General features: G+C 53.6%; 1 protein-coding gene and 1 long non-coding RNA gene across 9 annotated transcripts in view; one reads left to right on the top strand and one right to left on the bottom strand.

Annotated features, from left to right (window-relative positions):
* Positions 1-2,997: 2,997 nt before the first annotated feature.
* On the top strand, positions 2,998-16,953 carry LOC306654615. 4 transcript variants are annotated; one of them, XR_013761994.1, is made up of 3 exons: positions 2,998-3,497; positions 10,010-10,142; positions 16,167-16,953. It is a non-coding gene; the product is annotated as an uncharacterized lncRNA (long non-coding RNA). The 4 variants fall into 4 exon arrangements; XR_013761995.1 differs by lacking the exon at positions 2,998-3,497 and adding an exon at positions 4,927-5,737; XR_013761996.1 differs by lacking the exon at positions 2,998-3,497 and adding an exon at positions 4,927-5,835.
* HM13 (histocompatibility minor 13) overlaps positions 8,514-16,958 on the bottom strand; it is a 43,974-nt gene continuing 35,529 nt past the window's right edge. For 2 of the 5 annotated variants that reach the window (XM_079128293.1, XM_079128295.1), the window contains 3 exons: positions 12,017-12,102; positions 9,683-9,882; positions 8,514-8,923 (listed from right to left, as the gene is read on the bottom strand). In XM_079128293.1, coding sequence (XP_078984419.1) covers positions 9,732-9,882; positions 12,017-12,102 — 237 coding nt within the window. In that variant the 3' untranslated portion in view covers positions 8,514-8,923; positions 9,683-9,731. The remainder of the gene's footprint in view (positions 8,924-9,682; positions 9,883-12,016; positions 12,103-16,958) is intronic. The other 3 variants (XM_079128294.1, XM_079128296.1, XM_079128297.1) reach the window with 2 other exon arrangements.

Raw genomic sequence — 16,958 nt, 5'->3', positions numbered from 1 at the left:
TCACAAACCTTCTCACAAACATGCATTCCTAAGCATATTACCATGCGTAAGCATGCATTCTGTTAAATGAAAGTGGTAGGAGTCCGTTGGTTTGGACCGAGCTTCTGCACCAGGCCTAACAGACCAAACCAAAATGGAGCTACTCATGCTGAAGGTCCACCATCACCAAGCCAAAACTAAGCTGTTTATCTGACTTTCCAAGAAACAGAAGAGGGATAAAATACAAAAATTCCCCAAACAGGCCAGTTATGCTGGCTTGGTAAGGAAGACCCCTGCCTTTTTTTGTTACTGGGGGTTGAACTAAGGGGTGCTCTACCACTGAGCCACATCCCCAGCCCTTTTTATCTTTTACTTTGAGACAGGATCTCTCTGAGTTGCTGAGGGTCTCACTACGTTGCTGAGGCTGGTGTTAGGTTTGCAATCCTCCTTCCTCAGCCTCCAGAGCATCTGGGATTATAGGTGTGCAACACAGTGCTCAGCAAGAAAGTCCCCGTGGCTGTAACCTTGCCATAAGTAACCTCAAGATGATCGATCCAGTTTTTGTTGTTTCTGCTTCCTTCAGCCCTTCTCTGTCAATGAAGCCAGGCTCTTCTGCTTAGTTCACTGGGACACTCGTTGTATTATAGAATGAGGTCTGTCCGATTCTAGAATCACAAATGAGAGCCAGGAAAGGGCTGGTGTAGCTCAGTGGCAGAGCATTTTCCTAGAGGCGCTGGGTTCCATTCCCAGTACCAGGAAAAAAAAAAAAGTCAGTTAAAATCTTTGAACCCCATTAGTGGTGCAGGTCTGTAATCCCGGCGTCTCAAGAGGTCAAGGCAGGAGGATGACAAGTTTCAGGCCATCCTCAGCAACTGAGAGAGGCCCTAAATCATTTGGTGAGACCCTGTCCCAAAATAAAAAATAAAAAGGGCTGGAGATGTAGCTCAGGGGGAAAGCGCCCACAGGCGCTTTCAAGCCTCAGTATCATAAAAACAAACAAAACAAAAAAACACTTTAAATTTTTTGTAACCAAACAGACACAACACAGCCCTTTCATAAGATTTCAGCACCCTTACACTTATCTACACACTCGTCCAAAGCCAAGCCAAACACTTGCACAGATTCTCATAATACACACACACACACACACACACACACACACACACACACACACACACACACACACACACACTCATAATCACATAGTGGACCTGACCAGCAGAAAGGACCTGGCTCACAGGCAGCAAGGGCCAGCCCCTCCCCCAACCCCGACCTAGGCATCTGGAGTTTCAGCCTTGGTCTCCTGGGGTTTTCTCCTCTCCCCATCTGTGACACGTGTGCCTCTGGTGCCTCTACCTTCCCTCCCCCACTGAGCCCTGGGTTCCTCTGAGATGGGCACCCAGCTCCTGGAGCAAGCAAGGCCGCCTGCCCGAGGAGCACAGGCACCTGGAGGAGGCTTTGAATGCAAAACCCAGGGGCTGAGTCCTCTCTCTGGACTCCCCAGCCAGGGCCCTGCTCCCTGGCCCCAGGGGCAGAGGACACAGGGCTGGACTGGCAGCCACTGCTTTGGAGTGGCAGGAAGAAGAGTAGGAAGAGCCCATTTCTATGGAAGACGGTGGCTGGCCCCACCTGCAAGGCAGGTGTCTGCCTTCACATGCAGATGTCTGTTTGTCCCACCTGTCCTTCCTTAAAATGACAAAGGTTAACTGCTCTCTGGTATTAGATAGGATGACAAAGCCTGCTTCAATGGGAAGGAGGTAGTCAGCTGGGGATGGAACAGGTGTCAAAACAAAATGCCCGCAGATCTGATTTGGGTTAAACAATATGTGATAAGCATAGAAACAGTTGACAAAAACTGTTGGCAGGAATTTCTGGGTGGCAGGAATGTGTTTCTCCTACACCCCAACTTGTTTTGTAGTGGGGATTTAGCCCAGGGGCACTTGACCACTGAACTACATCCCCAGCCCCATTTTTTTTTTTTTTTTTGGAAACAGGGTCTCACTAAGTTGCTGAGGCTGACCTGAAATTTGCGATCCTCCTGCCTCAGCTTTTGAGTTGCTTGGATTACGGGCCTGTGCCACAGCCTGGGCTTGGGAAGGCTTTTTTGTTTTGTTTTGTTTTTTGTTTTGGTGGTGGAGCAGCGGGGCGGGTTGCTGCTGGGGATTGAACTCAGCTCATTGTGCATGCAAGGCAAGCACTCTACCAACAGAGCTATACACCACTGCCTCCCCCACCCCCGCCCCACGGCCTTTGGGACCTTGGGCAGGTCCTTTCTCCTCTGGCCTTTATTTCCTCATCTGTGTAGTGGAGATAGCAAACTACGAGGGAGGGGTTATTGAGGGGGTACAGTGCGTAAGCCGCACCCAGTGGCGCATGCCTGTAACCCCAGTTACGCAGGAGGCTGAGGCAGGAGGATTGCAAGTTCAAAGCCAGTCAGGGCAATTTAACAAAACCCTGTCTCAAAACAAAAAAAAACCCAGAAAACTAGAAAGGGTTGGGGATGTTATTTAGTGGTAGAGCACCTATGGTTTCAATCCCCAATATCCCCCCACCCCCAACACACAAAAGATGTAAGGTATGTAAACAGTTGGAGCACTGCACAGTGCCATATGCCCGTGATCCCAGAGACTCAGAAGGCTGAGACAGGAGAATTGAAAGTTCAAAGCTAGCCTCAGCAACTTAAGGAGACCCTGTCTCAAAATATAAAGGGCAGGGGATATAGCACAGTGATTAAGCATCCCTGGGTTCAATCCCTGGTTTAAAAAAAAGGGCTGGAGATATAGCTTAGTTGCAAGCATAAGGCCCTGGGTTCGATCCCCAGCTGGGCCTCAGGCATACTAGACAAATGCTGCTCCCCAGCCTTTTAAAAATGAGTGGCACCTGGGGCCTCGAATATGCTAGGCAAGTGTACCCTCATCACTGAGCTGCATTCCCAGTTCTGGCTTGGGGTTTTTTTTTTTCTTTTTGTGTACCAAGGATTGCACCCAGGGGTACTTAACCACTGAGCCACATCCCACATGTCCTTTCCTTTTATTTTATTTTTACTAAAATCTTTTTTATTTTTACAGACTGCATTTTGATTCATCGTACACAAATGGGGTACAACTTTTCATTTCTATGGTTGTACTATTTTTATTTTTTGTTTTGAGACAGTGTCTCATTAAGTTGCTTAGGGCCTTGCTAAATTGCTGAGGCTGGCTTTGAACTTGCAATCTTCCTGCCTCGGCCTCCTGAGCGGCTGGCATTACAGGCGTTCCCCACCAGACCCCCTCCAGGGCATTTTTGCAGGTGGGTGGGGTAGGGGGAGTACCAGGGATTGAACTCAGGGGCACTTGGCCACTGAGCCACATCCCCAGCCCTGTTTTGTGTTTTATTAGGGTCTCACTGAGTTGCTTAGGGCTTTGTGGTGGCTGAGTCCGGCTTTGAACTCCAGGTCCTCCTGTCTCCACCTCTGCCTCCAGAGTCGCTGGGATGACAGGCGTATGCTACCACGCCCGGCCTCAGGGCATTTTTTACAGGTGGGGGTGGTGCTGGATGAATAATCCCGAAGGAAGAGGAAATTGGTAAATGGGGTCAGGATATGGATTTATGGCACCACTGTGCTGCTGAGGAACATCTGGATGACCTGACTCCAGAGTCCACAGTGCCTGCTTTCATCCTCAGGTGCTCTTGTTCACCGAGGGCCCTTGCCTTTTTATCATTGAGAACATCATCATTACTGGCCAGAAGCCCTATCCCTGGTTTACTGACCACCTCCATTTCTTTCTTTCTCTTTTGGGGCAGGTGGTTCTGGGGACTGGACCCAGAGGCACTTTACCATGGAGCTACATCCCCATCCTGTTTTTATTTTTTATTCTGAAACAGGGTCTTGCTAAGTTGCTCAAGGCCTTGCTAAATTGCCCAGGCTGGCCTTGAACTTGGGATCTTCCTGCCTCAGTCTCCCAAATGCCTGGGTTATAGGTGTGTGCCACTGTCTGGCACCTTCTCCATTTCTAGAAAGGATGCTTGGCACAGTGGTGCTGGCCTGTAATCCAGACATGGAGGCTGAGGTAGAAGGATTGTAAACTCTAGGCCAGTCTAGGCAATTTATTGATACCCTATCTCAAAATAAAGAATGAAAAGGCCTGGGGATGAGCTTGGTAGTAGAGTGCTTGCCCAGCACGTTTGAGGCCCTGGTTCAGGCCGCGGCAGGGAGGGAGGGAGGGAGGACTCTCACTCTCCTGCTCATGGTTCTCTCCTGGCTGCCCGCTGCCATCTGCATTAAACCTAAGCTCCTTGGCCAGGCCTGGGGGCCTGCCCACCTTTCTACATCTCATCCATCATGTTTCTGGCCTCTCTCCCTCCCCTCCTGCCTCTTCCTGGGTCTTTCCCTCTGCTTGGCCTGGGATTCCCTCCTCTTGGTGGAAGTGAGGAAAAGCAAGTGAGGGAGGTGAGTTTTCTCCCCTCACTCCTCCTCCTATTTAATTTGGAGTCCAATGAATTTGCATTCAGATCTCCTCTTTGCCATTTCTTTGCTGTGTGTGATCCTGTGCAGGTCTCAGACCCTGTGTTTTAGATGCCTCCTTGGCCATCTGCAGATAATATTTATCCCCCCCCATGACTAGATTAATTTTTAATTCATTTTCCATTTTTTTTTTTTTTTTTTTTTTCTTTTTTGGTACTGGGGATTGAACCCAGGGACACTTAACCACTGAGCCACATCCCTAGCCTTTTTTGAAATGTATTTTATTTAGAGATAGGGTCTTGCCGAGTTGCCAAGGGCCTTGCTAAACTGCCGAGGCTGGCTTTGAAATTGGGATCCTCCTGCCTTAGCCTCCCTAGCTTGGCCACCTCCTCGGGCAATTGTGTTGGTTTTTGTTGTGTTGGTTTTTGAAATTAGATTCATCTGGCTCAAAATCTTAAAAATGCAAATTATGTAAGTTTGTATATACAGAAAAAATTCCCTAAGCCACCCAATTCCTTTGCCTTCACACACCAAATAGTGTCTCTTTTCATACCTTGAAGACACATACCATCTGCAGAGGACATACTACGTGTGCTGTCTTTGGATTGTTGTTTTAATCCTCAGACCCATCCATGAAGGTGCAAGAGGAAAATGAAGCTCACAGTAGACAGGAAGCCACACCGCTGGCAAGCACTGGCGCCAGGCCAAGCAAATGTGAAGGGTCACTAATGTGCCTGGGCTCAGGACTGTCCCAGACCTTTATATTCACTTCACACATACTGGATGCCTGCATGTTACAGGCAGCGGGCCGGGTGCTGGGGTTATATCGTGGGGAGGAAAACGCATGGGTTTAGCTCTCCCCGACTTTACACCCCAGTGGAGCCAACCCATGGCCGAGGCAGGTACGTTTGTTCTCCTTTTTCCAGGTAAGAAACCAAAGAAGGGAAGGGAAAGAAGGTGCCCTTTAGTCCCAGGAGCTGAGATTGACAGTCCCATTTTGCAAGTGGGAAAACCGAGTCACGATGAGGCAAAGCGCTCGCTCTAGGAAACCGGCGAGGGCGCGCCGGGCCGGGACTGGACCGCGCCCAGCCGGCCAGTCCCTGCGCGTCCTGGTGGGCGGGTCCCGCCCCGGCCCCGCCCCTCCCTCCCTCCTTCCCTCCCGCGCGCCTTCCTGGCCGCCCGGCTGCAGTTTCCTGCCCGTGTCGCTGGGCGGGCGGCGGGCCCATCTGGCGGCCCCCACTGGGCGCGCGGGGAGGCGGCCCAGACTCGCTGGAGCCAGGCGCCTGCCGGCCCCCTGCCCGCGCGAGAGCCCAGGTGTGGCCGCGGCGGGGGCGGGAGGTGGTGCTTTCCTTCCCGCTTGCTCGGCCTTTCCTGACGCGCCCGGCAGGATGCAGCCTCCGCCTCCCTCCACGGTGCCTGGGATCCTGCGGGGAGTCACGCGGGGCGGGGGCGGGAAGGGAGGGGCAGGACCCCCTGTGCTGTCCACTCCGTGACTCCGCAGGTCTCGCTTTCTTGGGGGAGGACTAGGGTTCCCCATTTGTGCAGGGACAGCTGAGCACTCGTGGGTAGTGGGGATTAAACCCAGGGACGCTGTACCACTGAATGACATCTCCAGCCCTTTATATTTTGGGACAGGGTCTCGCTGAGGCAAGCCCTCCTGCCTCAGCGTCCGTGCAGGGCGAGACGGCTGGACTCTGACCTTCGGCTAGCACAGGCTTTTGCTTTGCCCCTCAGGATCCGGCAGGGGCGTGGCAGCCTTGAGGCATGACTCCTGCGCTGTCATAACCTGTCTCTCCTTCAGGGTGACTGGGCGTTTGACCTTCGTATACCCTACTGTTCCCAACGACTTGATTGGTATCTTACCTACCTGCTAGTGAAGCCCACGGAGGGCTCAAGGCTTTCCCCGGAAGATGGACTTGCCTAGGGAAGAGGTTTTCACTCCTCACGGCTGGGGAAACAGGACAGAGTGGGTGGCTTTCTCAGGCACATTGTGGGAGCCAGCCCTGCACTACTGACTTTGAGGTTGCCGCCCATATCCCACTCCACCAATGCTGCCCCCAAGAAGAGAACCAGGAAATCCAGAATTCTAATTTATGTCAGATGCCACCATGGTCAATTGTCATGGTCATGGAATCCAGCCACCCTGGGTTCAAGTGCTCCCTGGGCACTTAAGGCCTCTTTGCCTCACTTCACTCATCTGTAAGAAAACAGTAAGGCCAGGGCATGGTGGCACTGTGAGATCAGTAAGGCTGAGGCAGGAGGATTGCAAATTCAAGGCCAGCCAGCCCCAGTGACGTAGTGAGACCCTGTCTCAAAATTTATAAAAAAAAGGCTGGGGATGTAGCTCAGTGGTAAAGCACCCAGTACCAAATCCCCAGTACCAAAGGGGTGGGAGAAGGGCATCTCAAGAGCTGCTACAGTGATTCAGTGTCTTATAATACTAGCGTAACGCTGGTCACATGTTAACTGGTACATACCAAGCCTGTACCTGGGCTTAGTCCGCCGGGCTGGTTCCCGCCTTGGAGCCCCTTGTTCTGCAGTCAGGGGAGATTGAGGCCCAGAGGAGGACACAAATAAGGGGCAGTGCTCTGGGGTTTTAGAGTAGCTTAAGAATCTACCCCCACCCCAGGGAGAGGCTGGCACCAGGCCCACTGTGGCCCTGCCCAGCCACCCACCCCTGCCGCCCAGCGTGCAGGCCCAATCCGTGCCCGGCCTGGTGCCATTTTTCCATGGGACTCGGGCGGTGGCGGTTCACATCTGGAGTCTAGACTCGGAGGCTCTGCAGGCTGGGCCTACCGCCCGGGCTGGGCCCCGCTGCCCGCTGTTTGCTCAGCTGAAGCTGGTTAATTGGAATTGGAGTGGCCTCTGCGGTGCCGGCTGGCCAGGCGGCCCTGCCGAGGTCTGTGGAACATCTGGCCAGGCCAGGATGGTCATTAGGTGGCAGGCGCCCGGCGCCACTGCCACCTCAGCCTCCGCCGGGGGCCAGCGGTGACTCAATGAGGCCTTTGTGGGCCTTGGGCCACAGAGCCAACCACGCTGTGTGCCTGGGCTGCCTGCCCCATCTGCCGCCCTCAGAGGGGCTTTGTTCCAGGACCACACGGCCTCCCCCTGGAGGCAGCTGGAATCTGCAGAGATCCAGAAGTCCCTGAAAGGACCCCCTGGCTAGAAGCCTGAGATTGCCTTCCTGTTCCATATTATCCCAGGCCCAGAGAAGTTTGGTGGCTGGCTCAGAGAGGCCCAGCATACTAGTTACATTGACTTGGTCCCAGGGGTCTGGAGAGCAGCTGCACAGTCCTTAGAACTTTGAATTCCAACCTGGATTGCTCGAGGCCACATCCATGTCTTCCTCAGTTCCCTCACATGCGCGCGGGCTGACAGCAGCACCTACAGCCGGGGACCGTGAGAATGAGATGACTGATGATCAGAGTGGCAGTGGCCCCACGCAGTGGCCCCTTCCCAGGCAGACGGATGAAGGCTGTCACTCCCTGCCTGGTTCACTGGGGGCCCTCTGGCAGGCCAGGGGTTAGGGAAACTGGTCCTGGTATCTACAGCTCCTGGGCCCGATGGCTCTGGAGTTACTGGACTGAGTCTCTTCCCCTCCAGCCTCTCTAAAGGCCTGGCCCTTGTGTGGTACTTGGCCGTGCAACAGTCTTTTGGGGGAAGAACCAGGAATGGATAGAGTGGGAGAGATGGGGCCTTGATCTCCACCAGCCCAGGGTGCGGGCCCTCTCCAGCTGAAGCCATATGGACATCAGGGCACGGGAGCTGGCAGGCTGGCTTTGTAACTGTTGGTCCCCTTGTGGAGTCAGGTTGGCCTCAGGTTCTCTCCCTACAACACACCAAGGTGAGTGGGGGTGGGGGGTGTGTTCAGTGAGCAGCTGCTCAAGTACTGAGAGGAAGGTGGTGAGGAAAACCCAAGACTCGCGAGGGCTTGTGGGCCCCCTCTGCCGGCCACAGGGTGTTTTGGGGGTGTTGAACTGACCCCGCAGATCAGTGGGTACTCAGGAAAGGGCTTGCTGAAGTTTCGGGTGGGCAGATGAGACCCAGTGAACCCGGCAGGAGACGCTTCCCGGAGCACAGTGGCCCGCCCTGGCCGTGGGAGCAGTTTTTAATGTGAGGCAAAGTCAGTCCACAATACAAAAACCTAAAAATCACACCCAGTCTCCCACCTGGCTCCGGGGAGGGAGGGAGCTGGGGGTTTCCTTTGCCTGCAGGGGGTGAGGAGGAGCAGAGGAGGGCCAGAGAAGGGGGAGAGGGAAACAGGCCACAGAGACCCGCCGGAGGGATCCTGCTGCCCGCTTCCCTGTCCTGGAGCGGTCTCCTGCACCCTCTGCCCACGCATGCCTGTCAGTCCATCCCCGCCTGGCTGGTCTGGCCCTGAGGGGTCAGGCACAGCTGCATCATTTCTCCTTCTTCTCTAGTCCCTTCGATGCTGATGCCTCTGTGGCCTCTTTGGATTCTGTTGCTGCTGCTGGATCCTTAGGATTTGACTCCTCATAACTGATCAGAAAACAAGACAAAAAACAAACAAACCAACCACATTCAGAGGAGGCAGAGACAGAACTCTGCTGCCCTTCCACCCATTGCTCCTAGGAAGCCCTGGGCATGTAAGGACATCAGCTCTGCATCGCTGCCCAGCACCTTCCAGTACCTAGCCCCAGACCCACTGTGCCCTCCCCAGACTGCTTTCTCTGTGCCCTGGTGGTGCCAAGAGGCAGCAAGAACAGCAGCAAGTGGGGCAGGTTGGGCCTGAGCTTATATGGATCAACTTTAAGCTTCCTGAACCTTTTGTTGAAGAGTGGAAAAAAGGGGGCAGGGAGGATGAGCCGATGGGAGGGAGATGGGCTGCCTCTCAGGCCGCATGGCTGGAGCCCAACAGCTCAGTCCCGGGGGTGCAAGTGGCGGGGACTGTTCTTGAAGATGGACACCTTAGCTTAGCTCTTCCTGTGGGCTTCACTTGTTGACCAACTGTGTTCAGGTCAAGGGCAATACACACATTTCCTCACCAGATTAACCTTGTGAGGCAGAAATGTGCCCACTGACAGATGAAGAAAGGAGATTCTCAAATATTGTGGTGAGGCTGCACACACGGGGGCAGTCACAGCATCTACCGTTGCCTGGCAAAGGCCACTCACGTCCACCCTCTCACATGAGCCCCACAATGCTGGTGAATACACCAAAGTTCTGGGCTCCCTGCTCCCCAAAGGGCTGGGTGTGCAGAGTGCTGGTGGCCGTGGAGAGCTGGAGTGTGTGCCCTACCTTGGGCCCGGGGCAGTGGGGGAGCGGGCAGGTGGGCACCCGCTGGGCATTACATGGCGCTGGGATTCTGCGGGCGCCGGCGACGAGGGCCAGCTAGCTTCTGCTGCATGGAGTCAGCCAGGCTGGCAGGGGAGCCCGAGACCGTGGGGAAGTGGGTGAGCCTCGGGGTATGAGGCAGGATTTCCGCAGAGGACTCGTAGCTGTGTGAGAGACAGAGACAGAGAGAGAGAACAAGAGATGGAGAGGAGAGACTCGGGGAGGACAGAGTGCCTTTCCAAGGGGCAAGGAGCACACACATCTGATTTTTATCTTGCTCTGCATTTCCAGGCTTTGTGAGAAGAGGCCACCATTACTTGGAGGAAAAAGGACAGATGTACCTCTAAGAGGACAAACCGCACAGCTGAGCAAAAAGACAAGGATGCCCTGATGGTGCGTGTGCTGCTGCTGCGGCATCTCGCAGGTAAAAGCCAAGGGCTGGTGGTGTGGCTCAGTGTGCCCAGCCTGGGTGAGGTCTGACCCCCAGCCCTGAGAAACCGCACACATCCACATGCAAAAACATCAAGCCGCGGGATGCAGGATGCTCAGGAACAAGCCGGGGGATGCAGGATGCTTAGGAATGCCGCCAGGGGTGTGTGCACATTTGCATTTCAGAGCACAGGTGTTTCTCAGTGTCTGTGAGAGCTGGCCTCCTGGGGTGTGAGGGTGTTCTCCCTCTCACAGCTGCGGAATTTCAAACTGTGTTTAAACCAAACTTAAAAAAAAAAAAAAATGTAAAAAGAAAGGAGCCAGGTGACATGGCCCACGCTTGTAATCCCAGCTACTTGGGATGCTGGGGCAGGGGGATCACCAGGTTTGAGGCCAGCCTCAGCTATTTAGCAAGATCCTGTGTCTCAAAATAAAAGGGCTGGGCAGGCAGCTTGGTGGTGAAACACCCTGGGAACACCCTGGGTCATCCCCAGTACCACCACCGCCAAAAAAAAAAAAAAAATAAAATAAAATAAAAAAAATAAAAAGGACAAGTAACAGAAAAAGAAAATAAAAGCAATAAAGTGGGGAAATCAGGGGAAAAGAGAAAGGCCATAAAAAGAAGAGAGAGGGCGGGGCGGGGCTCAGTGGAAGAGCACTTATCTAGCATGCAGGAGGCCCTGGGTTCAATCCCAGCGCCACAGAAAAAAGAAAAAGAAGAGAAAAGGAGAGAAGAGGAGAGAGAGAGACCCACTGCTTTTCCACCTTTACCCAAGGACCTCCTTGGTGAGAGGGGGCCAAGGTGGGGTAGGGTGCCGGTACGGCAGAGTATTTAGGGATACCAGGCACCACGTGGATGAAAGGGTACCTTCTGCCCTAGCTGGGCAGAGCTTTGGCTGCTGAGGGCACAACAGGACTGAACTAGGGAGGTCAGCCCAGGGCCTGAGGCTGGGTAAGTTAGAGGGTGAGGTGCTGAACTCAGGGATCAGGGGCCATGCTTCACCCCAAAGGTTCCTCAAATCTGTCCTCAAGTTCACATCTCACCCCATTTGCCTCAGAGACCACAGGGCTTTGCCAGGCCAGGAGGACAGACAGGGAGGCTGGGAGCTGGGGATTCCAGGCAGGACAGGGAGGGCAGATGCAGGTACGGGGGAGGGGTGAGTCACAGGCTGCCCCGCGGGCAGCCAGGTGCACAGGAGGCCCTGGCAGGCGCTTGAGGGGCAACTTGGAGACCAGGCAGGTGGAGCTGGGTGGAAGCCCCCGAGTGGGCAGCTCTAATCGCAGCTGGCAGCTATTTCTAGGTCCCTGGCAGCAGGTCTTGGTGCTAGGGAGCAGACACCTGCTAGAGTCACGCAGGCCTTGGGGTAGGGGTGGGGCTGTGCCTAAGGTGTGGCAGATGTGGATGTGGCCCGGGGCGGGGTACACGAGTGAGACAGCCCAACTGGAGAGAAGGCAGGGAGCCGTGCGGTGAAGGCCACGGGGCAGCTCAGGCAGGGCATATCGAGGGCACTTTCCCCCACACCTCCCCATCCTACTGATGCTGGGGAGGAGGAGGACATGCTTCCAGTCACCTGATGGCAGAGCCAGGCTGAGAGCCCAGGACCCCGGGCAGTGGGTCGGGGAGAAGCCAACACTAGCGTTCCCTTCCTAAGACCAGCTGCCTAGAGGGTCCCAGGCCTCTCCCTCCCCAGCTCCTGGCCAGGTGAAGGCTTCCACTGGTATCCTCGGGCCAGACTCTCAGGTGCTGGCAGGTACAGTGGAGGGGCGGAGCAGGTGGGGGAACAGTGGTCCCCTGGAGACGAGCACCATCACCCCCTTGGCCACTGAAGGTGCACCTGTCCACGTGAGCCTCTGCCCGTCCAGCCTTACCTGAACATCTCTGTCACTTCTCCTTTGGCCAGCGCGACCAGGACGGGAAAGCCAACACATGCAGGTACCAGGTAGAGGAGGGCAGGCTGTGGGAGAGAGGCTGGTTAGGCAGAGCTAAGCAGGGCGCCTGCTCAGGGCCGTGCCCCACACCCACTCTCTCCTGGGCCTAACTATGGGTCAGTTCTGGCCCGGATGGCAGAGCAAGCCAGTGGCTGACCTAAATCCAGAGCTCTCGGGCTCGGGACCAGGGCTGCTCCCCCCTGGAAGGGAATGTGGCCAACACACAGCAGCGCAAGGACACGGGCTTCAGGGGTGCCAGGAGTTTGGCTGGCAGCATGCATCACTCAGACACCAGATTTAAAACTGCAGCCTCCGGCCAGTCTCATTCTCAGAGGCCGTGCTGCCAGGGTCAGGGTTAGGGCTCTGGGAGATGCTTCTGTAATGGTGACGAAGATGACGCAGCTGCCTTTGATGCAGCTTGTGTGAAGGTGAACCAGCAGTTGCTGGCTCCCCTGGATTCACCCCCAGCTGGCCTGGCCCGGAAAGTCTGCTGAGATTCCTGGTAAAGCTGGGTTTAGAGAAAGGACAACTATACCAAGAGCCCCTGAGGACACGAGATTGCCCTACTGTGCAGGCCCTGAGCTGACCCTCCCTGGCACGGTTCAGCCTATTTCCACGGCCCAGGCGTACCGCCTTTCCCTTGCAGCATCTGAAAGGTAGACATCAACCCACAAGTCAACCCTCCCAAGTCCCCAGTGCTGGCCAGTGGTGTGAAGACCCCATGAGATGTGGCTCCTGCTTCCTTCTCCATCCTCACCTGCTCTGGCCACAGCCCCAGGACCTTTGCATGTACTGTTTCTGCTAGCTGGAGGTTCTTGCCACTAGCTGGTTTCTTCTTCCTTTAGCCCTCAGCTCAGACACGACCTGACCTCTATGTCATGCACTCACAAGGCAGCAGGTCTCCTTGATGCGTGCTCTCAGAGGACCCTCTAACTCTCCCTTATAGGAGTCCTGGGCCCTAGCTGACAGGTGTCTCCTTCCCCTCTGGACTGTGACCTTGGTGAGGGTGGGCCCCAGCTATCTTGTTCACTGCTGCATGCCTATCAGCAGAGGGCCTGATAAATACTAAGTGACTGCCTTCTTCAAGGGTGTTCGGGAAGGTAGGTGTCTTAGAGATATCATTCTTGGTGCAGAGCGGCCCACGGTCAGAGAACAAAGGACCCCTTCTTCTGCACTCTCTAGTCAGATCTTCAGATCATTTCTTGGCATCGGCCAGGGTGGGCTGTGAACCATGACATTTTATGTAGATTATCCTTGAATTCATTAATACCCTAAGTATTTGGATCTGGTTTTTACAGATGATGTTACTGAAGCTCAAGAGGAAATGACTTGCCCAAGGTCATACAGATATGTAAGTGACTGAGTTGGGATTTGACCCTGGACAGCTGTGCTCCTCCCTCTGGTATTAGGTCTTTGCTGTGTACTAGGCTTCGGGCCAAGAGCAAAAAACAAAACAGAACAATAACAAAATGGCAAAGGTCCGGTCCTAGAGAAGCTGAGGTAGGAAGATGACGAGTTTAAAATCAGCCTCAAGAAATTAGCAAAACCCCAAACAACTTGGTGAGACCCTGACTCAAAATAAAAAGTACGTGACTCAGTGGTGAAGTACCCTTGGGTTGAATCCCTTGTGCAAAAAAAAAAAAAAAAAAAAAAAAAAGTCCACATCAAAACCTTTAAGAAGCAGCCAAGTGGTACTCATGAAAAAATTTTATGCCAGGCACAGTGGCACATGCCTGAATCCCAGCAGCTCGGGAGGCTGAGGCAGGAGGATCACAAGTTCAAAGCCAGCCTCAGCAACTTATTGAGGCCCTAAGCAACTCAGTGAGACCCTGTCTCAAAATAAAATATAAAAAAAGGACTGGGGATGTGGTCCAGTGTTAAATACTCCTGGGTTTAATCCTCAGTAAAAAACAAAAAACAAAAAACAAAAAACAAAAAACAAAACAAAACAAAACCAATATATATATGTTATATATATATGTGTGTATATATATATATATATATATATATATATATATATGGGATATATATATCCCTAAGTGAATGCATGAGAAAACTAGAAAGACACAAAATACATAATCTAAGCTTTCAAGTCAAGAAACTAGAATGCATGGCCTGAGTTCCATCCCCCAGCACTGAGAACAAAAAAACAAAAACCAAAACCAAAACCCAAAAAAACAACAAAAACAGAAATGAAAACAAAACAAAACATAGAAGTAGGAAAAGAACAAAATGAACAAATAAAAAACAAACTCAAGTCTATTAAAATCTAACTTTTTTTGGGTACTAGGGATTGAACCCAGAGGTGCTTAACCACTGAGTCACATCCTTGGCCCTTTTGATTTTTTATTTTGAGACAGGGTCTCGCTAAGTTGCTGAGGCTGGCTTTGAACTTGCAATCCTCCTGCCTCAGCCTCCTGAGCTGCTGGGATTAAAGGTGTGTGCCACTGCACCCAGCTAAAATTTAATTTCTGAAAAGTAGTTAACAGATGTGGAAACTGAGGATCAGGAGGGAGAAGGATGTGGACCTAGGCTCCTCTGCCTCCAAGACCAGTGCATTCAATTCACTGAAGTCAGACCGAGCAGACAGGGTCTCTAGGTCAGGCGGGTAGAAACCTGGCTCTTCCTCTGCAGGCCGTCACTGAGGGGCTGCAGGAGCCAATGGGAAGGGCTCCTTTAGAAGGCAGTACGTTCACCGTATCAGGGTTATAAGCCTTGTATTATTTTCCTTCCTCTCAAGATTCAGGGAACTTCACCAGTCAGTGCTGAGAAGGTGGCACATACAGCGCAGGGCAGTGAGCTGGGGGTCAGGGTCCCGGCTTTCCACTGGCTTTGCTACGTCACCATGGCTAAACTAAACTACTTTCCTCGCTGGGCCTGCTTCTTCCGCATGGTGAGGACGTTATATCCAATCATCTTCCAAGGCCTTCCTGAGGGGGCTGCCTGCTAGCTTCCTGGCTTGAAGCAGGTTTCTGAAAGAGGATATTAAGCTGAGGTCTCACAGAGGGCACCGAGGTGACTCCTGCCTAGAGCCATGCTGGTCCTAGGACCACCTGCGTCTTAGAGAGGGGAGACTCCACAGAACTAGGTTCTCCTAGTGTCCTTGATGCCCTTCCCAAAAAGGATTTCAAGGATGATGCCTACTTGGGGCTGAGCACAGTTGGGGTACAGCACAGGCCTGGTGCCAGGGACCAGGGTTTCATAGGGGGCCAGCTCAACTTCCTGTGTGTCCTGGGGAAGTAGCCCTTCCTCCTAGGGTTGTACCTTGCCTCAGCCTGCTCCCTGCATGCGAGGAGCTTGGAATGGGATTCCCTTTGGAGTCCCAGGTAGAAGGCAAGCCTGCCACCTGGTGGCTGCCAGGGGAATAGCTCTGGGGCTGAGTTGGAGCAGAGACCGCCAAAAAAGCCCTCTGAACTAGTCCCCCCACCCAAGTTGGCTCACTGTGATCCCCTTGCCAAGTGCATGTCGCTCTAAGCTGGCCCCTGAGGCCATTTGCCGCACAACTGAGTGCAAGGGCATCTCCACCTATGGGCTGCGGGGCTTTGTAAAGGGTTTAGCACAGCGCCTGACAGTGGTCAAAAAGCTCTTGTGATGAATTCAAAGGCAGCTCCTCTGTGGCTGAGTTGTGGGGAGGGGGAAGGGAAGGCAGCAATAGCAGGCAGCACCCAGCCCACCCCCACGGCGAGCGCCTGCCACTGTGGGCGGTACGGAACCCTGTTCCTAACCCAGATGGCTAGTTAAGTGACTAATGGGTGAGCAGTGCATACAGTGTAGATCCCCTTGAAAAAGGGAGGCTTCTTGTGGGACGGTGAGATTTCATCATGATGCTGAGGACAGCATGCAACTTCAAACATTTTTAGAATTTTTCATTTAACATTTTTGTGCTATGGGTAACTGAAACCACGGCAGAAGTGTGCGTGCGGGTGTGGGGAGAGTACTATGGCCACAGCTGACGGACGGCTCAGGGTGTCTCTGGGTAATTTATACTAACTCGTCCTCAAACCACCCCAAGGTGGCTGTTACTGATCCATTTCCTGTTTTTATGAATGAATGAGGAAAACCAAGCATAACTTGGCCAACTTGCCCACAGCCGCGGAGCGGACTGGTCTGGATTCCCAACAGGGCTCCCTCGGCGTCTGTTCCACACTGCCTTCCTTAGAGCCAGGCAGCCCGGGTCTGGTTTCCTTGCTGGGACCCTGGCTCCACTGCATACATACTCAGGTATGGTACCTGAGCTTTATTTTCTCATCTGTTCTTAGGGACCCTCATGAGCCCAGAGCCTGGCATGTGGGATGCTGAACAAATAAGAGCTCCTCCTATTGCCAGCAGAGAGGAGGTAATCCTGTCTTCTCCCTTTTCCCTCCCAGCCATGCTGGTTCACTCTGGCAGCTCAGTACCCAGCACCCATCTTGGTGGAAGGAGGAAGAGCCTTGGCCAACTTGGGGAGAAGATGGAGGGGAGGCCTCAGCACCTCATTACCCATCTGTGTGGACACCAGAGTGGATACCCAACACCCACCCAATCCCATTCTTGTTTGTCTGCGTCCACTAAGAGCTTGAGAAGCACAATCCTCTTCCCCACTCTCCTGCTCCCAGGGTGGCCATGTGACACTGATCTATCTGACCCTTGAGAAGTGAGCAGAACTTTGCTGGTAGAGTGCCGGGAGAGTCCCTGCCTTCCTGATCACGTGTGCAGCGTGTGCAGCGTGCGGTGCGCTGCTTCTCCCTCCATGCCGCAAGAGTGCATGCGTTGCCCGGGGCACAGCAGCCATCTTGCAGCCACACGTGAAAGGCAAGAGTCACCAAGAGGACGCCTCTGATGCCGGCAGCACCTGCCTCTGGACTGCCTGCCCTGTGGCAGAGGAGCCCTGGGGAAGTCTGGC

The sequence above is a fragment of the Sciurus vulgaris genome (assembly GCF_902686455.1).
Source record: "Sciurus vulgaris genome assembly, chromosome: 2".
Taxonomy (NCBI): domain Eukaryota; kingdom Metazoa; phylum Chordata; class Mammalia; order Rodentia; family Sciuridae; genus Sciurus; species Sciurus vulgaris.
The sequence above is the reverse complement of the archived record's forward strand: the minus strand, read 5'-3'. Positions and strand labels throughout refer to the sequence as shown.